The 27,875-nt window shown below is 33.2% G+C and overlaps 1 protein-coding gene across 2 annotated transcripts in view; it reads left to right on the forward strand.

The window, feature by feature from the left end:
• LOC114324816 (endophilin-B1) overlaps window positions 1-21,379 on the forward strand; it is a 54,846-nt gene extending 33,467 nt beyond the window's left edge. For both annotated transcript variants that reach the window (XM_028272684.2, XM_028272685.2), the window contains one exon: window positions 11,308-21,379. In XM_028272684.2, coding sequence (XP_028128485.1) covers window positions 11,308-11,412 — 105 coding nt within the window. In that variant the 3' untranslated portion in view covers window positions 11,413-21,379. The remainder of the gene's footprint in view (window positions 1-11,307) is intronic.
• The last annotated feature ends 6,496 nt before the right edge of the window (window positions 21,380-27,875 follow it).

Raw genomic sequence — 27,875 nt, forward strand, 5'->3', positions numbered from 1 at the left:
CTGCCTTTTTAAGGGAAATCACCGCGATGCAGTAATTCTTTGAGACGCAAAACAGCGACATCTCTAGTAAAACTAGGAAGACGACGAAAAGACCCAGATGCAAAGTTTACTATAATAAAACAATTAAAATAATTGAAATAAAACAATAAACAATATTTTAAATCCAAGACTTTTCGTCGAAAGAAACTGCTTTCTGGTTACATCCTGAATCTCCGGCTTTATAAGCACGGAGGCGACGAATATAGAAGAAAGTAGAAAGGACAACGGTCACGTATCTACTCCCTTTTCGGGTCTTTGCATCTGGGTCTTTTCGTGGTCTTCCTACTTTTACTAGAGATGTCGCTGTTTTGCGTCTCAAAGGTGGAATTACTGCATCGCGGTGATTTCCCTTAAAAAGGCAGGATTGTTGATTTTTGTTTCAGAGTTGGGACTGCATAGCTACATTGATGAAGCATAAGATGCAGAAATAGCTATGTGTAGATGGTGGTCCAACTCTGAATCAAATTAAAACAAAACTGCCTCTCCCCCTTGTTTTTCTTAGACGAAAAGGGAGTAGATATGTGACCGTTGTCCTTTCTACTTTCTTCTATATTCTTCGTCTCCGTGCTTATAAAGCCGGAGATTCAGGATGTAACCAGAAAGCAGTTTCTTTCGACCAAAAGTCTTGGATTTAAAATATTGTTTATTGTTTTATTTCAATTATTTTAATTGTTTTATTATAGTAAACTTTGCATCTGGGTCTTTTCGTCGTCGTCAATAAAATAATTTTTCAAGTTAAATTGTGGCTTATTTACCAAATCAGGGAAACGCCTAATTATGCCTTAAATGGATGGTCCTAATCATACGAAAACAGAGATACACCCATTTTGTAACATGAAAATTTGAAATTAAATAGTGTTGGGCTAAGTGCTCTTCCCTGACTTAAACCTCCATTTATTGTAAACGTATCTGTTGTTGAATTATTACTAATTATGGCATTATTGCTCATTGTACATTTTTGTATCATTCTTAGTAACTTATGGTAGGGGAGCCCAAGCTGGGATTTTTGCAGTTACTCGAGCGCGTCAGATTATTACATTGGGAGAAACCTTGTTCCCTGAAAATGTACCTCTAGCATATATTGGCTCTTAATGCAGAGGAGTTCGTTAAGGGGGGCCGAAAAAAACTCGAAATCGTCAGATTAAGATAAGGTACGTTAAGTACATGCAAAACAGTGTATATTTCAAAAATCTGACGATTTTAGCAGTATGGAAATCCCAAGCAGTATGCCAAGATTTAGCAGTCCCAAAGTTTCACAAGAAAAAAGCGAATATTTCGCGAAATGAATGACAGATCGAAAATGATACCAAACACTACTTCCCACGGAGAGGGGTGGGTTGTAAATTTAAAATTTTAAATAAGAATCCCGCGATATTTCGCGAAATGAACATCAGATCGAAAAACTGAAAAATACACTTATTTAATATTTTTGAAAAATCTATCGAATGGCACCAAACACGACCCCCCACGGAGATGGGATGGGGGGTTACTTTAAAATCTTAAATGGGAGCCCCCATTTTTATTGCAGATTTGGATTCCTTACGTAAAAATAAGTAACTTTTATTCGAGAATTTTTTTCGAATTATAACTAAATAAATAAATAAATAAATAATAGCTTTATTGTCCAACAGGTATCCATTTATAGGACAATTTTACATTAACTATAAACTTGAAATTATATTATTTTAAGAGTTTACAATATTTAAAGAAAAGAAAAAAGAAAAGATAATTACCAAGTGAATTAAGAATTCAAATGAGACTTAGCCATTCTGACAAGTTGACTTATACTACAGTTGAATATATCACAATAGTTTACCAAACAATTATAATTTTCACACATAACAAATATGGGGGAGTTTAATATCAGGTTTGTTCTGGCTTGTGTAGTTCTGAACGTGGAAACATTTCTAACAGGATAAGAAGGTACATTAAAATTTATTTGTTTAAGAATATCTGGGCAGTCAATTGAATTATGCAGCAATTTAAATAAAAATATTAGTGAAGCACAATTTCGCCTCATTTCTAATGAAACCATATCTAAACTATTACACAACTCACTATTTCTGATACCTCTCTCTGGATATATGCCGTTAATCTTAAATGATAAATATTTCAAAAATTTACGCTGCACCTTTTCAATCAACTGAACATGTGAATTATAAAATGGAGACCAAATTATAGACGCATATTCTAATTTACAACGTACATAAGAGAAATATAGTAATGTGACAGTTTTTATGTTAGTAATATTTCGGCTATTTCTGACTATGAATCCATATGATTTAAGTGCTTCAGAAACTTTTAAAGATATATGTTCAGTAAATGAAAGTTGCCAAGATCTTTAATTTTATTCACATGTTCCAGTTCGCTACCATCAATAGTATAAACATAGTTTATACTATTATGTTTCCTTGAGTAACTTACAACTTTGCATTTATTTGCATTAAGATTTAAATAGTTTTCTTTACACCATTCATGCACACCACTCAGTTCATTCTGAATAGTGTGACAATCATTGATATCGTTAATTTCTAAGTAAACTTTTAAATCATCTGCATAACACAAACAGGGCACAGAAATTTTCTCACATAAGTCATTAATAAATAACAAAAACAAGAGTGGACCTAGATTTGATCCTTGTGGGACTCCAGATGAAGGTATGTATTTGTGAGAGTTATAACCATTATAAGATACAAATTGAGTTCTACCAGACAAATAGGATTTTATGAAAGCGACAGCATCTTTAGAAAAACCAAAAAGGGACAATTTGGAAAGAAGAACTCCATGATGAATTTTGTCAAAAGCCTTTGAAAAATCAGTATATATAACGTCAACTTGGGATCTCCTATCCAACGCCTTAGATATGTACTCTGTTATTCCCAATAAGTTTGTAACTGTGGATCGATTAGCAATGAATCCATGCTGATATTGTGAAATTTGATTACGAGTGAAAGAGTATATACGATTATAAAGTATGATTTCAAAAATTTTGGATAAATTGCATATAATAGATATGGGCCTATAATTTTCTACACAACACTTTTCCCCATTTTTATAAACAGGACATACCTTTGATTCCTTCCAGATACTTGGATACTGTTTGTATAATAAACACAAATTGAAAATTTTTAATAATGGCTTAGTTAAAGCACCTATGCAATCTTTAATAAAAAAAGAGGGTATTTTATCAGGTCCAGAAGTCATCTTATTTTTTAATTTTTTGCTGGCTAGAATTATTTCAGTTTCTTGAACAGGATAAAAATTTAGACATTCAGTGTTGACCGCTAAGACATTATTGCTGGTTAGTACATTACCTGCTTGATAAACATCATTAAAGTATTCAGCAAAGATATGAACTGTATTTTGTGGTTCAGAAGTAGCAATGCCTTGATATTTCATTTCACCAGGAATCCGTGAAGTGTTATTTTTAGCATTTACGTATGACCAAAACTTTCTAGGGTTTACAGAAAGGGATAATTGTATATTTTCGATGTATTCGTTGTACGCCAATTTAATTTTTAGTTTTGAAAGATGTCTTAAGCGCTGAAATTCAAGCAGATCAGACTGGTTTTTATATAATCTAAATTTTTTCCTGTGCTTAACCTTTAGTTTGATACAGCTAATAATATCGGCATCAAACCAAGGTGGATATGTGTGGCTGAAGTTTTTGTAGACAGGAACATACTTATTAAATAAAAGAAAAATTCTATTATAAAAAGTGTCTACAACTTTATCAACTTGAGAAGAGTCATCTAGAAAAGCCCAATCCGTTTCATACAATTCCCTATATAAATCACAAAAATTTGCCTTTTTAAAGTTGTAAGTTACATGGTCAGAACCAAACCTAAACCTAGACTCCTTTACAAAAATATTCGTAATATTAATTATAAGAGCTGGGTGGTGGGAATCTTCATAGACTATCGGGGACATGTCACGCATTACTTCGCAGGCTAAATGTGACATTATTAGATCTAGCGATCTACCTAAGTGACTTACAACCCCATTAAATTGACCAAGACCAAAAGAGTGCAAGAAACTTAAAATTATAGAAGTTTTATCATCGGAAGTGTTATTTTCTATAAATTTAGGGACGTTAAAATCACCTAACACTAAGACATCATTATGTAAATAATCAAGTTGTTCCAAGCACTCAAAAAAATATTCAAATTCTTGTAAACTCAGTTATTATGGATAAATGGCGCTATAATCTAAAAAAACGATTGTTGGAAATGGAAAATTAAATTAAAAATGAAAAGTCCACACTAAAATGGAAAACTTAACTTAACTTTTTTTGGTTTTAGGACCTACTCTTCACAACCCAATAGGTCCCCATAACGCTCGAGTGACTGCACATTTAGCATACTTTGCTCCCCTACCATTATCCATTCCCTTTTCTCTGAGTATTTTCCATAATTTATATCTTGGTACTTTATCGAAATAGGTCAAGAAATGCTAAGTATATTCTCTTTTTCTCTTGCAGCGCTTTTTGTGTTAAATGTGTCTCCATTTTTTGTGTTCTTATCGTCTTCAGCGTTCTCTAGAATAGCTTTTGGTTACTTTTGCTATCTTTTCCATTTTATCTCAGAATGTTTCCCAATTATCTCTCTTTGTTACCGTTACACGGCAACCTTTACACGTTGTTACCTTTTTTCTTTCATTTTTGTATTTTAATTCAGATGTTTCCATTTTTTTCTTCACTTTTACTTGCTTTTTTATTTCTTCGGAACACCACGCTGTTTGTTTCTTTGTTGAGTCTTTTTTATTTATATATCCATTTTATTTATATTTCCTTAGCTGCATCCAATAGTGGATCCTTATAGTTGGTAGATAGGTTGCTTATTTATATCATTATTGTCTTCTGTTTCTTGTATTGTTCTTCTATAAGTTTTTCGTTTATTTTTTCTTAAATATTTATAATATTTCTTTGTTTTTTTAGTTTATACGTTTTTATCATCTTTTTAATCAGGTTTTTCTTTTCTGTGCCAGGCTTTTTCTTCTTTTTATTTCTTCTCGTATCTTAGTTACTACCATATAATAATCGCTGTCCATTTTGGGTCTTCTGTGTACTTTTGTATGCATTACCTTTCTTCTATCATTGCTTTAAATTATTATATGGCCAATTATGGATCTTTCATTTCTAATTGTGACTTCTCTAGTATACTATGTAGATTTCTGTGTGTTTAAAAAATATATTAGTTATTGTCATATTATTTAAAGTCAAAATTCTGGTAATATACTTCCATTTTTCTTTCTGGTAATTTCTTCAAACGTTCATATATGCCTAGTGTTGATTTCGTCTTTTATTCCGATCCTTTCTTTGTGAGTTACCTAAAATACGAAGTTTAATCTTTGCATACGGTTATAGCCCCCAGTACACCGTCTTTTTTTTTAAATGATTTGTAATCGTTTTCAAAAAAGGACGATGTACTGTGGACTGTTATATTGACACCGTGTATATTATTTATTTTATTATACACTAAACGCCAAAAGCTATCGCATCATTTTTAAAACAGAAAAAAAGTTTAAAAAAATTTTTTAATTTTTAGCAGAATGTTATAATACCCGTCTATCGTCTTCTTTAGGTGTCTACAAACCCATAACATTTCAAGTTGAAGCGTGTTTTTGTCTAAAAAAATAAGAAACAAAACGTTGTTAAAGCAGAATATTCATTTTGCACATTTGTTTTCGATATTTTGATCTGTGCACTATGTCTGCTTGAGTTTTCAATGAGGAGGTGCGTTCTTACAAAAAATGAGTAATATAACGTCAGAACAAGCAGCCCAAATTGTAGGTTTAATTGGAGATAGCCGATCGCAGCAATATCTTGCTGAAGTTATGGGAATCCACCAATTCAGCGTTTCAACAGCTTTAAGAAGGTATAGAGAAAGTGGAGTATACACAAAAAGACCAATTCCAGGACTTTCCAGGTGCACGAACCCAGCAGATGAACGTTATTTACATCTGCAGACTTTGCGTACACATCATGTTACAGCTAGACAACTGCAAAATGATCTTTCCACAGCCCGTGGCCCGTAATGTTCGGTTCGTAAAGTGCTAATTCGGTTGTAGCACGCCTATGGATAACAAAGGCAAAAAAATATGTAACATGACAAATTTAACAAAATATAAAAATATCATTGGTGCTACTTAACTTTTTGATATACCTCGGTAGCTGCTAAGTCTTCAGAGACCTAGGGGTGTGGATTCTTAATAGATGTTGAATAAAATTGAAACTCAATTGCTCGGGGGGCGCCATAATTAAAAAAAGAAATATCATATGTGTTTACTTATAAAAAAAAAATATAAAACTAAGAATGCCGGTTATTTGAAATATCTGTACTTACCGTAGGCTACTTTCATGTGTGATTATTTTTATAAGGACGATAGAGATTGGTAAAGAAAATCTAATAATTAAACATAATTCTTACTTTATTGAAACAAATAAAAATTTAGCAAAGTTGTTACCAACAAAAAAATAAAGTTTCATCGATTCGCGAGAAAACGTAAGCGTTCAACAATAAAAAAATAGCGCAAGTACCTTGATGTGTTCTTTATCCATAGTCCATCCATGCGGCAGTTACGGTGTTAAACATTGTCCTGATGTTACGACACATTTGTTGTCACGCACATAACGACACTCAATTTTACAGGCAAAGTACAGGTATTAATTATATTAGAGATGAAATTCCATTGTTTGTTTATTGTATGCAACATGCAACACTGGTATACTATATTATTACTACTGTTATTAATTAAACTTAATTGAAATAAACAAAGAACTTTTCGACAAAAGAAAACTAAAGGATGTGTTTAATCCATCACTAGGAACACAAAATACGGTCGAGAATTTACATCCCCTACGACCACAGCATCCACTTAAGCCTACTTCGGCTCTGAAACAAAAACTTAAAGAAACTGTACTAAATACAAACAACTAATTTGCTCCATTGAACTATTTTCAACAATTTTCTCCGTCAGCAAGGCAAAGAGCCTGCTGACGGAAAGGCACAGACTTCTTATTCTAGCTCTCTAGAACTAATCGCTCTTCTCGACTACTTAGAACTCCTCTTTCATAACTCCATCTTCCCATTCTTCTATTCTACTACCGGTTTTACCAATCAAAAAAATTCGCCAATTTCCACTCTTATTTCAAAACGAATAGAAAAGGTTTAAGCAAACTTCAACCACGCCTTCAAAGGTAATAACTCATTCTTCGTCAAATAGGATTCATCTACCAAATTCTGCTGATTTGTGTCTCAGCTCAATACATTCTCACGTTTTTCGCTGATCCGGCTTCTCGCACAGCTGGCCCACTAAGATACCAACAAGTATATTATATAAACAACCCAGAGCCTCTTATCTCACAACGGTATGCACTATGTAAACAAACCAACTCCAAAGCATCATATTCCCGTCGTCAGAAATCAATTATAGAAGAATTTACGATTGTAATTCCCTTGATAAAAAAACCGACAACCCATTTCACGACAGAATAACGGCTAACAAAACATGATACTTTTAAAACCTGCGTTCTCCGGAATAAGAAACTTAAAAAATATTCATATGAATCGAGGACGAATTATGCAATACTACAGATTCATGAGAAATAAAAAAGAAACACACATTTCCACGCAATAAACAAATACAATTTCTGAAACGGATTTACCTTACAGGGTGAAGCAACAGTTTCAGGAATTCGAAAACGTTAATGCACTTTGCACCCGTTACACGGTTAGAAACAGATTAAGGGAATTTGGAATCAGAGTCAGAATGACTGCTACTGCTCCACTGTTAACGAGGGCACACCGTATGTCACGTTTAAGTTTTGCACCAGAACATGTCGATTGGGATATTAACGACTGGACTAATATTCTTTTTATTGATGAGTCAAAATTTGCACTTTTTGCACAAAGTGCACATTTTGACCCCTCAGTAAAAAGAATATTAATCCAGTCGCTAATATCCCAATCAACATGTTCTGGTGCAAAATTTAAACGTGCCATACGGTGTGCCTTCGTTAACAGTGGAGCAGTAGCAGACATTCTGACTCTGATTCCAAATTCCCTTAATCTGTTTCTAACCGAATTGGCACTTTACGGACCGAACATTACGGACCACGGGCTATGAAAAGATCATTTCGCAGTTGTCTATCTGTAACATGATGTGTACGCAAAGTCTGCAGATGTAAGTAACGTTCATCTGCTGGGTTTGTGCACCTGGGAAGTCCTGGAACTGGTCATCTTGAGTATCCTCCACTTTCTCTATACCTTCTTAAATCGCTTGAAACGCTGGATTGGTGGATTTCCATAACTTCAGCAAGATATTGCTGCGATTGGCCATCGCCAATCAAACCTACAATTTGGGCTACTTGTTTTGACGTTATATTACTCATTTTTTGTAAGAACGCACCTCCTCATTGAAAACTCATGCAGACATAGTGCACAGATCAAATTTTCGAACACAAATATCCAAAATAAATATTCTGCTTTAACAACATTTTGTTTCTTCTAACAATAAAACATTGAAAAATATGCAGAATTTGAAACTGTTCATTAAAAGAATGATTATGATCTAGAAGGTGAAGTGCGTATGTAGAAGTGTCTGTTTTTCTATGGTTGAAAGCCCTTTTGTGTTCTGCTATCCGTTTGTCAAAGGTTCTGCCAGTTTGACCGATGTCAGTTTTCGAACAATCACCACAAGTTAGTTTGTAAACATCACTCTGTAGTTGTTTTCTCTTTCGGCTCTTATTGTTCTTAACACATTCGCGGTCATGACTGCATATTAAGTCATTTACTCCATAAGAATACGTGTATAAAATTACAGCGTGTCCGCGAATGTGTTAATATTGTTAATTAAGTTGTTGTTCGTTCTGAAAGCTGGTGTTATTCCTTTCTTTTCTATGTATCTGGCTATTTTTGTTGTTATCTTGCCAGTATATGCGATAGAGCAGAAGGTACTGGGTTCTTTCTGTGGTGGTGGATAGACTAATTTCAGGGCTTTCTTATGGAGTTTTTGGTTTAAAATTTTGTTAATTGTTTGTTCCTTATAGCCATTGTTTACTGCTATTTGTTTAGTGATGTTCAGTTCTATCTCGAAGTTATTTTTTGACATGGGAATTTCTGTCAGTCTATGTATCATGCTATGGTAGGCTGCTAATTTGTGTTGTGCAGGATGGTATGATGAATTGTGTATAGTTGTGTCAGTATGGGTAGGTTTATGATATACGGAGAACTCATGTTTGTTGTGTAGTCTGGTAATTGTTACATCTAGAAAGTTTATGGACTTATTCTGTTCGGTTTTTATTGTAAACTCAATATTACTATGAAGTGAATTAATATATGATAGAAATTGGTCAAATTGCCTGTTAGTTCCTGTAAAGCATACTAATATCATCCACGTATCTCCACCAATATAAGAACTGTTTAAATACGGGAAATATTAAGGTTAAGGTATTATGAACCCGCAACCTCCTAAATTATACTCTTTTATTAAACTACACAAACCTGACCACCCAATAAGGCCTGTAGTTTCTTTTTATACAGCTCCATCATATAAACTTTCAAAAAAACTGACAGATATTATTACAGAATACACTAAATTTTCACCTAAATTCACCGTAAAAAATACACTAGAACTAGTTAATAAAATGCAACATTTTCAATTGCCCAACAACTCCAGACTAATCTCATTTGACGTAAAAAATCTTTTTCCTAGTGTTCCTCCTACAGAAACTTTTGTTTTAGTTAAAAATCTTTTGGACCATAATAGTACAAATCCGATTACTGCATCTAAAATTTTACACCTTCTTGAAATTTGCATAAATCAAATCTATTTTGAATTCAATAATCAAATATACACAAACAACAGTGCAGGACTTATTATGGGTAATCCTCTAAGCCCATTGCTATCAGATATATTTATGAACCAGCTTGAAACAACAATTTCTAAACATCCCGTATTTAAACAGTTCTTATATTGGTGGAGATACGTGGATGATATACTAGTATGCTTTACAGGAACTAACAGGAAACTTGACCAATTTCTATCATACATTAATTCACTTCATAATAATATTGAGTTTACAATAGAAACCGAACAGAATAAGTCAATAAACTTTCTAGATGTAACAATTACCAGACTACACAACAAACATGAGTTCTCCGTATATCATAAACCTACCCATACTGACACAATTATACACAATTCATCATCCCATCCTACACAACACAAATTAGCAGCCTACCATAGCATGATACATAGACTGACAGAAATTCCCATGTCAAAAAATATCTACGAGATAGAACTGAACATCATTAAACAAATAGCAGTAAACAATGGCTATAAGGAACAAACAATTAACAAAATTTTAAACCAAAAACTCCATAAGAAAGGCCTGAAATTAGTCTATCCACCACCACATAAAGAACCCAGTACCTTCTGCTCTATCACATATACTAGCAAGATAACAACAAAAATAGCCAGATACATAAAAAAGAAAGGAATAACACCAGCTTTCAGAACTAACAACAACTTATTAAGAACAATAAGAGCCAAAAGAAAAAACAACTACAGAGTGGTGTTTACAAACAAACTTGTGGTGACTGTCCGAAAACTTACATCGGTCAAACTGGCAGAACCTTTGACAAACGGATAGCAGAACACAAAAGGGCTTTAAACAATAGAAAAACAGACACTTCTACATACGCACTTCACCTTCTAGATCCTAATCATTCTTTTAATGAACAGTTTCAAATTCTGCATATTCAAAATAAAGGCCGTAAGCTATCTTTATTAGAATCTATGGAAATTAATAAATTGAAAAATACAAATATAATTCTAAATGACCAACTCGAAACAAACAGCTCCCCACTCCTCAACCTCTTCAGTTAAAGACTGTAAAAAGACAAACCCATAGTAATCTAAATCACTTGAGAAAGGCACTCTGCCGAAATAGCTGTAGTCACATAGTTGTAATAAATTTTGTGGAAGTATAGAAAACAAACGTTTTCAGTGTTTTATTGTTAGATAAAATGAACTTCCATCAAGTAACGGTCGAATCCATCAGTTGTTTTGTTTCTTGTTTTTTTTTTAGACAAAAACACGCTTCAACTTAAAATGTTATGGGTTTGTAGACACCTAAAGAAGACGAGAGACTGGTATTATAAAATTCTGCTAAAAATTAATAATTATTTTTAAAAATTTTTCTGTTTCAAAAATTATGCGATACTTTTTGCGTTTAGTGTATTATTAGTTTATTTTACTTTTTAGGTGATACAAGTGAGAGACATACAGAATCCAGATTACTACATGGGTAGAAATAACAAGAACAACCAAGGTCTGGTACCAAAAGCATATTTGGAAGTGCTTACTTAATGAACTACTTTTACATCTCTGCCTTTAATCTATTTCCATGATATTTTACATAATCATATTATGCTTCTCTCTTCGTGTCGTATGTATGTTACTGTTTTTAGAATCAATAATGCAGATATGGATTAAAAATTTTAGTTATCAGAATAAGTGAAGCGATTTGAACAAAATATGTATAAATTATAGGATTATAGATCTTTTTAAAATAAAAATCGATATATTTTTTTGTTTTAAAAAAGTTCACACTCAATATAAGTGCTAACTTCACTTAAAATGTTAGTTATAACTTTAATTCATTGGTAGATATTAAAATCATATAGGGAAAGAAAATTGATACTACTTATTTCTTAAATAAAAAGCAAAATATTATAAAGCTGGCTTTTATATAACGAAAAAGGCAAATTATTAAAGTATAGTGCCTGATTCAATAGTTTATATGCAATAATACATATTCATAAGCCATATCATTTTTTCGCCCCGAAAATTATTATTAATTAGCCTTCTCAATATATTGATAAATTTTCTTAATATTATTAATTATTATTGTATATGTTGGAAATAATTCGATATATGAAATTTAACTGAAACTTACGATAAACAAGTGTTAAAATCAAAATAACAGGCTGCATTTCAATATATAAATTTTTGATTGTTTCAAAGTTGACAGATCAAATTTCGCTGTAGATGACATCGTTTCATCATATTCATCAATTAGTCTATATTTGTTCACTGCTGAACGTAGACCTCTCTTAAAATTTTCCACCTATCTCTGTCTTGAGCTTTTGCATCCAATTTGTGGTGATGCGCTTTATATCATGCGTCCCTTTAGTGAGTGATCGTCTTCTGCTTCGATATGCCTATTGTCTTGGTCGCCATTCCAAAACTTTTCTGGTCCATTCTATCATCCGTCCGTCTGGTAACATGTCGGGCCCAAGCCCATTCATATTAACAGCACTACAGGCCTTAGAGGCCCTTGGCTTCGATAGTCTTGACTAATTTCTTCCACTTTTGCGGTCCTGCACTTGTCCTCTCCAGTCTCTTGTACCCATTTCTTCTAGGTCAGTCCGGACGGCATCAAACCACTTCCTTCGTGGTCTCCCTCTTTTTTTCTTCCTTTGTTCTCCTGCTGATAAAACTCTTAGGAGATTAAAACTTTCTTGTGGCATTCGTAAAACATGATCCAACCATCTAACTCTCTGTGCCTTGATTTTCTGAGTTATTTTAGGTTTCTTATACATCTCCATTAGCTCCTGGTTTGTTTTTCTGCGCCATTCCCCGTTAGCCTCCTTTATACCACCAAAAATTTTTCTCAATATTTTTCTCTCCCAAATCTCTAGCTTTTTTTCTTCTTTCTGGTTCATTGTCCAAGTTTCATATGCATACAATACAGTTGGTCTGGCTATTGTTTCATACGCTCGGATCTTGGCTGCCCTACACGTGTTTTGCCTTCAACAGTGCGTTTAATGAACCTACTGCTTTGCTACCTTTCAACAACCGTTTATCTATATCTCTCTCTTCGTCTCCTCTATTTGTAACAGTTACTCCAAGGTACTCAAATTCAGTTACCTTCTCAAATTTATAATCTTTGTCATGTGCCCTTAGGCAGGGAAGCACATCAAAGAAACATGAAGCGTAAATTACGTTTCATGGAAATAAACCACTGCTAAGCAAATATACGTCGGGCCATTTATGAGACTCTCCGAAAATAAAAATGTGTCATGAGCATGAATCACACTCGTTTCATTGGTAGGCGGACTTTGAGATTTGTTTAGCAGTGTTTTAGTTTCATGAAACATGTTTTTCGTTTCATGTTTCATGTTTTTCGTTTCATGTTTCTTTGGTGTGCGGCTTGGCTTAGAGTAATTCACTTATTTTCTTCAGCATTTTCTCCTCTCATTTCCATATACTTGGTTTTTCCTTGGTTTATAGTCAGGCCATATTTTTTGCTTCTTCTTCAAATTGCTTGAACATTTTTTGAAGTTCTAGTCTTGAACGTGTCAAAAACACCAGGTCATCTGCAAAACCTACACACTGTTGTCTTCTGTTAAGAATCGTGCCGCTTGTCTGGATATTGGCTCCTCTAATGATCTTTTCTAGCACTAGATTGAATAAGTCTGTTGACAGGGGGTACTCTTGTTTTAATCCTCTGTTGACGTTAAACTGATTTGAAAAACTGCCTTCTATCATGACTTTATTGACTGTGTTGGTAACCCAAGCCCATTTAACCATGGCTATTCTTTCAACTGCATCCGCGACTCCTATTATTCTTCTTATTTCTATGTTTGGTAGTTTATCTGTTTAATACCTAACATTAATCTTTCCATAGCATGTTGTGTGACTCTTATTTTATTTATTGTTCCTTTTGTTAAAATTAATGTTTCTGCACCATATGTAAGAACTGGTAAAACACATTGGTCAAAGACTTTCCTTTTCAAACAAACTGAAATATTGTACTTGAAAATGTTGTTCAATCTACCAAAGGCAGTCCATGTAAGACATATTCTTCTTTGCATTTCAGTTGTCTAATTATCTCGGTCTAAGCGAATCTCATACCCTAGGATCTAGATATCTGTAAGCTATTACTTGGTCGATGTTATGGCTTTCAATTTGAATTTTTATCGTTTACTACAAGGTTGGTCATAAATTTTGTCTTTGAGGTGTTATGACGCCTCATGGAACGTTTCTAGCATTTTAATAGCTTTATCAACTCTATCAGTTATTAAAACGATGTCATCGGCAAATCTTAGGTGGTTCAGATCCTCTCCATTTATATTAATTCTCATATTATGCTCTTGTTACATTCGCTTGAACGTATATTCGAGTACAGCTGTAAATAATTTTGGGAGATAGTATCACTCTATCTAATCTTCCTCTTGTTGTATCTTCCTGTTCCATTCGCTTGAACATACAGGGTGTTAGTAAATAAGTATGAAAAACTTTAAGAGCTAATTATACATGAAAAAATAATGCCGGTTTTGCTCTATAGACATATGTCCGCAAATGCTTCGTTTCCGAGATAGGGGTGTTGAAATTTTTATTTCAAACTGCCAATTTATTTATTGCTCTAAGAACAGTTGAGCTACGAAAATGAAATTTGGTGAGTTTTAGGAGTTAGTTATTAATAGTCTAAATTTTTTTAAAGAAAAAAATAGTACGTCACTGAGATATTTCAAATTAAAAATTATTTTTAAATTCCACGTTTAATTTTTGATAAAAAACCTTTCTTGCCTTTTTCATATGGTGCACCGTTTTTATGCAGAAAAATAAAACATGTTGACGCGTATTTTTCATTTCTTAATACATTATCAAGAACTATCCAATATAATAATACTAAACTAGAACAATAACAGAAAATATTACTCATAAGGTTTTAACTAGGTGCAAAGCTGCAAGAAATGTTTAAAATGATCTCCTTTACAGGTAACAGAAGAATTTTATATTCATCATTGGCGCGCGTACGGGTAATGGTCTGAATATTTTTAAGAAAAAAATAGTACGCCACTGAGATATGTCAAACTAATACAAATTAATTTAAAAATCATTTTTGAATTCCTCGTTCAATTTACGACAGAAAATCTTTCTTGCCTTTTTTTCATACAAGGCGCTGTTTTTATACCAAAAAATAAAACATCTTAACGCTTACAAAATATTTGAAGTAGTTTTCTTATGCATAGAAACTTCGTTCAAATACTTTGTAAACGTTAAGATGTTTTATTTTTTTGCATGAAAACGGGGCCGCATATGAAAAAAAGGCAAGAAAGATTTTGCACCACCAAATTGAACCAGCAATTCAAAAATGATTTTTAATTTGACATATCTCAGTGACATACTATTTTTTTCTTAAAAATTACCCGTACGCGTGCCAATGATGAATATAAAATTCTTCTGTAACATCTAAAGGAGGTCATTTTTTGGAACATTTGTTGGAGCTCGGCACTAGTTAATATCTTATTAGTAATATTTTCTGTTATTGTTCCAGTATTATTATATTCTAGTATTATTATATTGGATATTTCTTGATAATGTATTAAAAAATGAAAAATACGCGTCAAGATGTTTTATTTTTCTGCATAAAAACGGTGCACCATATGAAAAAAAGGCAAGAAAGGTTTGTATCATAAATTAAACGTGAAATACAAAAATAATTTTTAATTGGAAATATCTCAGTGGCGTACTATTTTTTTCTTTAAAAAAATTCAGATCATTACCCGTCAGGCGCGCCAAAGATGAATACAAAATTCTTAATTGTATGTCAAAAAATGCACAATAACTACCCCTTAAAACACACCTAGATTCATTTTCATAACTTAACCGGTCTTAGAGCAATCAATAAATTGGCAATTTGAAATAAAAATTTCAACACCCCGTATCTCGGAAACGAAGCATTTGCGGACATACGTTTATAGAGCAAACTCTCATTATTTTTTCATGTAGTAAGACTCCTTAAAGTTTGTCATACTTATTTACTAACATCCTGTATATGTATATTCGAGTACATCTGTAAATAATTTCGGGAGATAGTATCGCTCTGTCTAATTCTACGTTCAATTAGGAACTTTTGTCCGACTTCATCTTCATGAAGTCGGACACAAGCTGGAGCAGTTTCGTAGATACTCTTAATCATCATTATCATATTATGTACTATTTTGAAATAGAAAAATACTATGATATAGGTTAAAATTTACGATTTGAAAAACATGACAATAATGTTTTTATTGTATAAGATATTGAAAAAACTTAAAAATGACTATCAAGCTTGCGGGTTTTTGTTGATATTAGTGACGGTAATAAATTTTTTCCATACCTGCCATTTTAATTCCACTCGTTATATTAATATAATTCCAAACGTACTGCGATATTTATTATACACCATAAATTGTTTAAATTAGATTAGAATTAAGATAATTACTATATCTATATATCTGTTATACCTGTGAAAGAACCCCGCAAAACACTCCTTATAGAAAAGTGGTCCCGGTTAAATGTAACGAAACTTTGGTCAATGATAGTCCTTAGTAAGTAGATTAAAAAAGTCCATGGCACCTAGGTCCGAAAAACTATTATTCTCGAGATATAGTCTTCTGAAGTTCTTGATTTCAGGTACTCGGTTTACGTTAAGTGCGCTAATTCACGGTCAAGTGAATGAAAGTATCTATTATTGAAAGAAGAGAGACTCATTTTCTTCATGCATATTTGAGTGTTGCATATGAATTCGTGGTTAAAAATAGATGCATCGTATTTTAGTCTTCAGAAAGTACTCAGAAAACTGAAGTAGTGCGATAGAAAATGTGTTGCTACGGCGACATAAGAATTATCATGTTTTCATGAATGGTTCAGGCTTATCCCATACCAGCATAGCTTCAGCCTAGCCTTATCTTTAGAAAACTACTGAACAGCAGCGGATCTAGGGGAAATAGGGTGATTCCCCCCGCAACGCGGTCCAGAGTTAAACAAAAAATTGTTGAAACATAAAAATATATTAGCTGACATGAAACTTACTACAGACAGACAAATTTAACCCAATTAACTCGACAGTTAGGAAAATTAACGGAACTTATTGCACATATTATTGTCTGTCTTGTAGTTTGGGTTTATCTGTTTTATGTGTTTAGGGGTTGGTGTTTTATCGGAAGTCGCCCCCTCTCCTAAGGTAAATGTTCCGCCACTGCTACTTAAGCGCCTTCAGAAAATTAAGGAACAACCACAATAAGTGCTGTTAGAGCAGAACAAGAGATCTCACGTTTTCATGCATGCAGAATAGAGTGCATCTAAAAATCGTTAGATATGCCGACGAAGCAGTAGTTTTTGCAAATAGTTTAGATGATTTGCAAAGAATAATCTCCAGCATATCAGATATGAGTGGAGAAAATGAACTTGATATTGATACGAAAAGAAAAAACAAAGTACATACATGGTAGTAGGTAAACGCGAAATATTAATTACAATCTTCTATGGAAAAATCGTGTTTATGTCATCTTCGACTCTCTGTACGTTAAGATTTTGCTTTTCGGAGGTTTTCTGAAGACTAAAATACGATGCATCTATTTTTGACCACGAACTCATATGCAGCACTCAAAAATATGCATGAAGAAAATGAGTCTTGTCTTCTTTCAGTAGTAGATATTTTCATTCAATTGACCTTAACGTGCACTTAACGTAAACCGACTACCTGAATTTAAGAACTTTAGAAGGCTCGAGAATAATAGTTTTTCAGACATAGGCGCCATGGACTTTTCTAATCTACTCGCTAAGGACTATTATTGACCAAAGTTTCGTTACAAGACCGGGACCACTTTTCCATAAGGAGTGTTGCGGGGTCCTTTAAGATTAGTTTTGTCTAGTACGTGACCATAGTCACATTAATTCTTGTATAATTTTTTATAAGTGGTATTTTCAGTATTTAATGTTAAATTATTAACACGTCATATTAGTGTTGTTATTTTGTTTTCTATTTGTTATTTTCAGTTCTTTGTTCAAACGAAAAATCGGCGTATGCTACGCAAAAAGTTACATAAAGAAACCAAATAACCACTCGATAAAAAACTACTGATACTGATTTTTCAGAAAATACTGATTTTTCTGATAATACTTAATATTATCCTCCTCTTTAATCAACTGAATAGCTTGTTCCAACGAAACAGGACGCATGGCACGAATAATCGGTCCTAGAGGCTCCCTAAGTCCAGCTAGAAATGACTTTAGGGCCTGCTTCGTAAAGAAAGCTCTTTTCGACTCAACGTTCTTGATTAATATAATGTAAATCATTATAATTACAACTAGCATTTAATAAAGTTAAAAGTCTTTCATGAAATACATACGTAGATTCATTAGGTTTTTGTTTAATATTCACTAAGTCTTGATTCAAGCAATTTTCATCACGATGATCACCAAAATTCTGAATCGAAGCATTCTCTATATCTGGCCAAGTTTTAGCGCCACTTCAAAAATGAAAACTCGATACTTTTTGAGTTATTCGTGATTGAAAATTTGCCATTTTCATTGAAAAATACCACCTTTTCGGGCGATTTTTTGCGAATACCTTAAAAATTATGCATCTAATGAAAAAAAACTATATTAAACATTTTTGTAGCTTATAAAAAATCAAAGAGATTCGTTTCTTTATTTAGCTTCTAGTTTTAATACAAAAAGAGATATGGTAGGTGAAAAGAGATTTTTTTTTTGTTGCATGCTCAAATCGGTGTGTTCAACTTAAAATAACAGAGAAATGGTCGATTTTAGGGGTATAATACTACAGATAACTTTTATAGTGGTTGAAAAGACCTTAAAATGAGTACTGTTTAATTTCGATTACATTCAAACTAAGCGAGATATGGTGCAACAAAATTTATGACTAATGTATTTTAAGGACAAATGAGAAGTATATTTAACCCCTCATCCACCAGAAGTCAAATGCATCGTTTTCCTTCTAGAGTACCTTTAGGCACTGGGTTTAAAATTAATGGTTTAAAAAAAATAAGATCAAATTATAGAGCGCATTTAATTTTCTTAAAGATTTTCCTTTTCTCCATGTAACTCGAAAATGATAAGATACGAAAAAAATAAACAGTACAAAAATGTGGCGTTTTTTTCAGATATCATTCAGATATCAGATTTTGTTTTGTCTTTAATTACTGTATCTCTTTATCATTTTCGAGTTACATGGAGAAAAAGGAAGATCTTTAAGAAAATTTAAAAATGCGCTCTATAATTTGAACTTATTTTTTCAAAAACCATTCACTTTAAACCCGTTCAACTTTTTAAACATAGAAATGACACTATAATAATAAAAGGTTTTGTAGAAGGAAAATGATGCAATTAAATTCTGGTGGATGAGGGGTTAAATATACTTCTCATTTTTCCTTAAAATACTTTAGTCATCAATTGTTTTGCACCATCTCTCGCTTAGTTTGAATGGAATCGACATTTAACAGTGCTCATTTTAAAGGTCTTTTTAACCATTACAAAAGGTATCCGTAGAAATATACCCCTAAAATCGACCATTTCTCTGTTATTTTAAGTGGAACACACCGATTTGAACATGCACAAAAAAATCTCTTTTCGCCTACCATATCTCTTTTTGTTTTATAACTAGAAGAATTATGAAAAAACGAATCTCTTTGATTTTTCAAAACCTACAAAAATGTTTTGTATAGTTTTTTTTGTTAGATGCATAATTTTTAAGGTATTCGCAAAAAACCGTCCGAAAAGGTGACATTTTTCAATGAAAATGCTGCAAATTTCTTGTAAAACAAATTTCTAAAATGAAAACTCCATGTGAACTGATAGTATCAGTCTATAAATATTATAGACTGTTTTGTTTATAGTTGGGAACGTGTTCTGTGGAGATCATATTGATATAAAATTGGTTTTGGCATTTTAAATTGATTTTTTAATAAATTATTTTTCATACAAAATAATTTTTTTTTTGGTTAAATTTGTTCCTTGTATTTTGTTATTGTTCATCAGTATGGTGAATGTATAGATAAAGCAAATTTGTGTATCAGCATAACATTACGTTTTATTTTTTGATACATTTTTTGTTGAAAAATTTTTTCTACGGCCTACAGATTCTTAGTAAATCCTCGAGTGGGAATTTTAGGGGGAAGTTCGGGGGTAGGTGTGACAGACTTTTTTGTATCTTTTTGAGGTCCTAAGATTGACATTCTCAGCAAAAAGTAAATAGGAGCTCTGTCTAACTCTTGAAAATATGGTTTCCCAAACGAACTATCGATATTCTTAAATATAATAGCTAATAAATAAAAGCATTCAAATATACATTTTTATTCTGCCACTACTACTGTATTTGTCAAATCGAAAATATTTACTTTTTAATGACTAAATCTGCAATTATTAAGCATTTCACCATACTTAATCTGTTAATTATTATATTGATTAATTATACCACTGTATTTATATTAGTAAAGGCTGAAATTTTTTATACAAACTTATTTACAGCTGGTTTTGTAAACGAATCTGGCAAATGATACCGTGAAAGTAGGTATATACAGACTGGTTATATTTGGATTGGATATACCCAATTTAAGGAAGCGCTAAAATCGGCAACATTGTCGTCATTGTAAAACGGCGAGTTACGGAATGAATCAGCGCGAATTAAAACATACACTGATATCGTCTTGGTGGGTAGCGGGGACCGTCTCGTTCATATGCGACGGTTGTACGACGGGCGATTCGTACCGTGTTGTCATTTATAACGTGTATATCTAATTTAAAAGTAAATAGTCTATAAGTTAAATGTAAAGTATAGGTATTATAACGAGCGATCCATAATTATTGGGATCAAAGCTAGCCGTGCAAAAAATTACGTATGTCTTGTTTTAATCTGAATTTATATCATTGGTTTATCAATTAATTTTGATTAACATTATAAAACATAAAAAATCAGTCAAAACCTTTAACACAGAACTTTAATCAAAAATAAAAAAATTAACAAAATTATAAGTAACAATAATAAATAAAATCAAACAAGATGCTATATTATGTCTACCACCATTACTACATAACCTAACTTTTCTTGTTAAGTTGACGTACACTGCAAAGTTGACGTAAACTGGAAAGTATATCTGAATTAAGAATATACATGCACTGTATAGCTATCTCTGTCGTTCAGAACCACCTATGGTGACAATAATTTTGGATCACACGTTATAATACCTTTATCATGTACAATAACTGTACAATTGTTATATCACCCTATATAATAACTTTTAACAATGACAGAAGTTTATATTATAACCAGCTGAATAAAGTATTTGTTGTATTTTAGTTATTACAATATGACTTATCATAATGCAATAATTATCTAATTATAGTCAATTTAATACAAAATAAAATGTGCAATTATGGTTATTAATATTGTAAAGCTTTTATTAAGATATATGTAAATCACTTCAATATTGTTATTGTTAATAATCAAAAAAGTTAAAATAAAAATCAGTTTTGAATTGAAAAAGTCGTTTTCTTTGTTAGTTGTACAAGGTGAAAAAAATTAACACTGAGGAGGGAGAGGGAAAGGAAGCATTAAGGGAATTAAGGAATAGAAAAATCACCAGTAGATCACAAGTCGATTAAACTACTAAAGTCCGGACGACTAGATCTGACCAATCAACTATTAAAACTAATCCAAAAAATGAAAAAATAATACAACAAAAGAGAATACCACAAGAGTGGAGATCAAGCATTCTAATACCTCTCTTCAAAACAGGAAACAAATCAGACCCGGATAGTTACAGATGAATTAATTTATTAAATACAGCACTAAAATTAATTACCAATAGTCTAAGAGCTAGTGAACCCTCCGACTAACGGTCGTCCTGTAAGGCTAGAAATTTGTATACATAGTGATAATTCATAGCACACCAAGGCTAAAAATCATGACCTGGCAGGCATCAGCCCTGCACGTGTATCTACCAGGAAAAATAAACTTTCTCCTGTAAAGTTTAAATTTAAGTATGTGTTTGAGTAAGTCATTTAGAAGAAATGTGTACAATGCCAGGCGATTCTGAACAGCATAGTATCTTGCCAGGCGAGGGGGAAGATTAGGGTTTTTTCCCAAAATTATTTTTTTTTTGCATCGAACAAAGTTGTTTTAGGTTTTTTGAATCATTCCAAACCGAAAAGTTCTTTAGTGACTTTTCTCTTAGGTTAATAGTTTTTGACATAAGCGATTAAAAAATTGCGAAATCAGCCATTTTTAACCCTGAATCGGACATTTAACTGAAAATTTCAATGTTGCCAAGGTAGGTAGATATTCTTTAAACGTCGATTGATGAAATCTCAAGTTTTCTACAATACAATATCGAAAACCCCCTTGTTTTTTAATTGCTAATCAAGCGGGCGCGACACTAGTATAAATGAGGACGTTTGAGTTTGCATAATTTCATTATCTCGAGAATGGGCAAATTTAAAGAGAAATCCTCGGACGGGTCGATTTTTATTTTTAAATTAGGACTTTTTAGCATATATATATATATATATATATATATATAAATAATACTAGTGACGTCATCCATCTGGGCGTGATGACGTAATCGATGATTTTTTTGAATGGGAGTAGGGGTCGTCTGATAGCTCATTTGAAAGGTTATTTAATTCTCTATTCGGAAATATAAACATTAACATAATTATTTATACACGATGTACAAAAAAATTTTTTTTACTAAATTAATTTACACAAAAAGAAGAAAAATTGTTTGCACATCATTTGTATAAATAATTAGGTTAACGTTTATATTAGTGAATAGAGAATTAAATAACCTTTCAAATGAGCTATCACACGACCTCTACTTCCATTAAAAAAATCATCGATTACGTCATCACGCCCAGGTGGATGACGTCAATAGTTTATATATATATATATATATATATATATATATATATATATATATATATATATATATATATGATTATTAATTTTTATTAATTATTAATATATATATATATATATATATATATATATATATATATATATATATATATGTATATATATATATATATATATATATATATATATATGCTAAAAAGTCCTAATTTAAAAATAAAAATCGACCTGTCCGAGGATTTCTCTTCAAATTTGCCCATTCTCGATATAGTGAATTTATGCAAACTCAAACGTCCTCACTTATACTACAGTGTAGCGCCCGCTTGATTAGCAATTAAAGAACAAGGGGGTTTTCGATATTGTATTGCAAAGAACTCTTCGGGATTTCATCAATCGACATTTAAAGAATATCTACCTACCTTAGCAACATTGAAATTTTCAGTTAAATGTCCGATTCAGGGTTAAAAATGGTCGATTTAGCAATTTTTAAACTTTTTAATCGCTTAAATGTCAAAGACTATTATCCTAAGAGAAAAGTCACTAAAGACCTTTTCTGTTTGGAATGATTCAAAAAATCTAAAAAAAAACTTAGTTCGATGCAAAAAAAATAATTTTAGGAAAAAAACCTAATCTTTCCCCTCGCCTGGCAAGGTCTTATGCTGTTCAGAATCGCCTGGCATTGTACACATTTCTTGTAAATGACTTACTCAAACACATACTTAAATTTAAACTTTACAGGAGAAAGTTTATTTTTCCCCTACACTATGCACTTTTCGATTCACTTGGTAGATACACGTGCAGGGCTGATGTCTGCCAGGTCATGGTTTTTAGCCTTGGTGTGCTATGAATTATCACTAGACAAATTTCTAGCCTGACAGGAAGACCGTTAGTCGGAGGGTTCACTAGCTCGACTACAAAGTGATATCAAATAAACAGAATGAAATTAACACTATTTAGCAGAAGAACAAGATTTTCGGTCGGGAAGATCATGTACCGACGCTATATTTATAATAAGACAAGTGGAAGAGAAATAACTAGAATACAACAAATCGGCATATCTATATTTCGTGGACCTTAAGAAGGCATTTGACAGAGTCAAATTAAAGGACGTTATCCACTTAATGTACCCAAGGGAGGTAATTCTAGAAGTAATCAAAACAATCGAAACTATCTGCCAGAACAAAACAATAAAAGTCAAAGTAGAAGAAGAACTATCTGACTCAATAAAGTCAACTCTCTGAACAACTTTAAATTATCTGCTAAGTAGACAACGCAATATTAATTTCTAAAAGTGAAGATGATTTACAGCGTATGCTGTATTAATATAACCGCCAGAAAATTTAACATGTATGTAAATTTCCAAAAAAAAAAGGCAAAATGCATGGTTATAACAGCAAATCAAGGATCACACTATTTAACTACGGAAAGCTTGAAAAAGAACAGGAAGATCAAGTGCCTGGATGAAACAATATGGAGATATAAAAATATCGGAAAAAAAAAGAAAGGAAGAATTTACAAAACAATCATCAGACCTATAATGACATATGCGGCAGAAACACGATCTGACAGAGAAAACCAAGCGAATGTTAGAAACAACAGAATTGAGAATCCTTGGAAAAATCTATGGTAAGACACTATGTGACAAAGCTAAAAGTATAGATATACGACGAAGATGCAAGATGGAGATCATCAAGGACTGGCCTGGGTAAGAAATATAAGAGTAGAAACGAACGATCATGTAAGCCAAATGAGTAGTAAATACGGCGAGAGACGGTACCCCAATAGAAAGACTATCAGTGGGAAAACCACGAAAACAATGGAACGATAACTTGCTGGAGGCACATTGAAAAATATACATAGTTATGTCTACACAAAAAGAAGAAGAAGTGTTGCTGTAAATGCAAGGGATTTAGAGCAAAAATTGGAAATGTAAAGAAAATCTCTTGAAGAAAAGGTTTAAAACTTTAAAGTACGAGCCTGGGTTGACATAATTAATACAACAGTAATTTGGAATTACTAACCGTTTATTTAGCGTGGGTACCTATTACGTAAATATAACTAATTACATGTAAACAATAATGCATGATGACGCCATGCTAATATGAAAATGAAAGTAGTTCGCGCATGCGTGTAAATAATTCTTCGTTGCGCGCGCACCACGGAGTTGATAGACAGAGAGCTGGATACATTACACTCCTCCCTCCTAGATGAATTTACTCATCATAGTCCTCCAAATACTTGAGAGGTTTTCTTATTCGAGCGGGTGGCTTCTTGACTTCAGAGACCTGCTCTCCAAGTTCTGGTTCTGGATCTACCAAATCGTTAGGATGCGGGAAAAGCTGTTGCGGAGTTTCGCGTATTCCCGTTTCCATCGAGGTTGACGGTGTAACTTCGTCTGTGGTTTCCTGGTCACATACACGAGTTCTTATTTGGTCAAAATGACGACGTAAAATATTACCATCAGGTGTTTGAACTTTGTAGCTTAATGGTCCGGTGGTTTCAATTATTTTGGAAGGAAGCCACTTTTGACCAGGAGTAAATGACCTTGCAAATACAGTCTCGTTTTCGTGAAAAACTCTGGGCTCTCCTTCATTAGGATATTTGGTCTCTTGCTTGGATAGCATCTCTTTCCTAAAATCAGGCTGTAGACGATCAAAAAGTGAGCCTAACTTCCGCCCCATTAATATTTCTGATGGGCATCTCCCTGTCGCACAATGGGGTGTAATGTGCTGAGTAAGGAGATATCTGTGCAATGCTACTTGTATGTTGGTTTGTTCATTGCTATCTGTCATTTTCTTAAGTGCATTTTTTACATTTTGTACCATGCGTTCCGCTTGCCCATTACTACTTGGATGGTATGGTGTAACCAATGCTTGTCTAATAAGGTTTTTCTTTAAAAAATCTTGGAACTCAGCCGACGTAAAACTAGTTCCGTTATCCGATACGACAACATCTGGGATGCCATGAGTGGCAAATAAACCGCGTAAAATGTCTATGGTCACAGCACTAGAGGTATTTGGAACGATTTTACCTGCAACCAGTTTGAATATGAGTATGATTATCAGAAACATTTTTTCCTTTAAATGGACCGGCAAAATCGAGATGTATCCTTGTCCATGGAGCTCTGGCCCACTCCCAAGGATGGATTGGAGCCTTTTTTGGCATATTTATAGACTCGCACTCGCTGCATGTATTTACTAGGTGTTCAATTTGCTTGTCGAGATTTGGCCACCAAACATATGAGCGTGCCAGTGACTTCAGTTTTAGGATTAAAGGGTGTGCTGAGTGTAGCAAATTCAGTATTGTTTTCCTCCCTCCAAGTAGAACTATTACCCTTGTACCCTGTTCGAGCCATTTAAATATTTAATTAATTGTTGTCTGGTTTAAAGCACCACCCTGTATTCAAAAATCGTTATAATGTTAGGAGTTTCAAAAACCCTGAATAGACACATTCTTCTGCTCAGACATATACGTTTTGTTTTGATAATATTTATCTACTTCGAAGAAATCACGTCATGCTAAGTTTGCAGATCTTTGACACATATATGTTCGTAACAAGAATTTCAGAATGAGAGCGTCGTAAATAGTTTTCAGTGTTGAAATGTGAATTTATAAGTCAAGACGGTGATCGAGATTTTTCCGAGCCGCGTAATAAAAAACACATTTTAGCATTCAAAGAACGTTTCCGGAAAATCGGGAACCTTTTTAAGATATCGTGTAGTGGTAATAATAGGTTCGACAAGAAATACTGTAATGCACGTTTGACATTCCGGATTATGGTATTTACTAACATTTTAATTATACGCGGTGTGTTAGAACTATCCATTTTAGAGATATACGGTTAATTTTTCGTTATTCAATAATTTTGCAAGCTGTTAACTCTTAAAGCTGATTATAGAAAGTAAAAGTACAAAGTCTTTTATTTAAACTCGAATCTCGGGGGTTTTGTCTTAAGATCGGGTAGATCATTAGAGGCCCCCACATACCCCATAACAGGCAGTCTTGATAACAGCTAATTTCGTGTTTACGTTGTAGATAAGGAGTATATTCGTTTGAAAATTTAATTTTCTCCTCAGGCCAGCCTTTCCATGCCCACTGCAAAGCTTTAGATAACACTGGGTCTTTCTTAGTTTCATTAGCGATGTCTTTGGCACAGATTAGTTTTTCTGGGATGTTCTCGAGCATCAAAACGTCATCTGAGTTTGGCGGTTCTGGCGCATTTACCTTTTGTGGCAACCTGCTAAGAGCATCTGCATTCTGAATTTTTGCACCCGCTATGTAGCATAATTCGTAATCATACGCAGATAACATAAGAGCCCATCTAAGCATTCTGGGTGACAGTATCTCTGGAACACCTTTTTTTGGATTAAAAATACCCAGCAATGGTTGATGGTCCATTTTTATGCTTATTCTCCTGTCATATACATATTCATGGAATTTTTTAACGCCCGATATTATGGCCAGTGCTTCTTTGTCGATTTGGGCGAAGTTTCGTTCCGCAGACGATAGAGTACGACTATGGTACGCCACTGGATATTCGCGTCCCTCATCATCGCGCTGGCTAAGCACACAACCTACCCCGTAAGGGCTAGCATCACACGTCAAAAATAAATCCTTCCGTTCACTGTCATGTCCCAAAACCGGTTCTTTTGCCAAAATGTCTTTTAATAATTCAAAAGCTTTTTGTTCTTTGAAACGCCACTGCCAACGAACGTCCTTTCGGAGCAGTGCATGTAACGGATTTGCAATAGTTGCCTTGTCTTTTAGGAAAGCATGATAAAAATTTAAAAGTCCAAGAAAAGCTTGTAATTCGGTTTTATTAGTCGGAGCAGGCGCATTGGTGATGGCCGGGATTTTGTCTTTAGTGGAACGTAAATCGTCTTCACTAATTTGAAACCCAAAAAACTCTATTGTCTTTGTTCGAAAAACACACTTTTCCTTACGCAAATGCGTATCAAATGGGTATGGGTATCACTGTATTTTGATAATCGCGTAAAATAACACTGGATTGATTTAATTTAGGTCGATTTTCACCAAATATTTTATGGTAGGTCGATTTGCTAATCACTGAGAAACTTGCGCCCGAATCAACCTCCATTTTCACATTTTTGTCATTGAGTAGAACGTC

This window comes from Diabrotica virgifera, chromosome 4 (assembly GCF_917563875.1).
Source record: "Diabrotica virgifera virgifera chromosome 4, PGI_DIABVI_V3a".
Lineage (NCBI taxonomy): Eukaryota > Metazoa > Arthropoda > Insecta > Coleoptera > Chrysomelidae > Diabrotica > Diabrotica virgifera.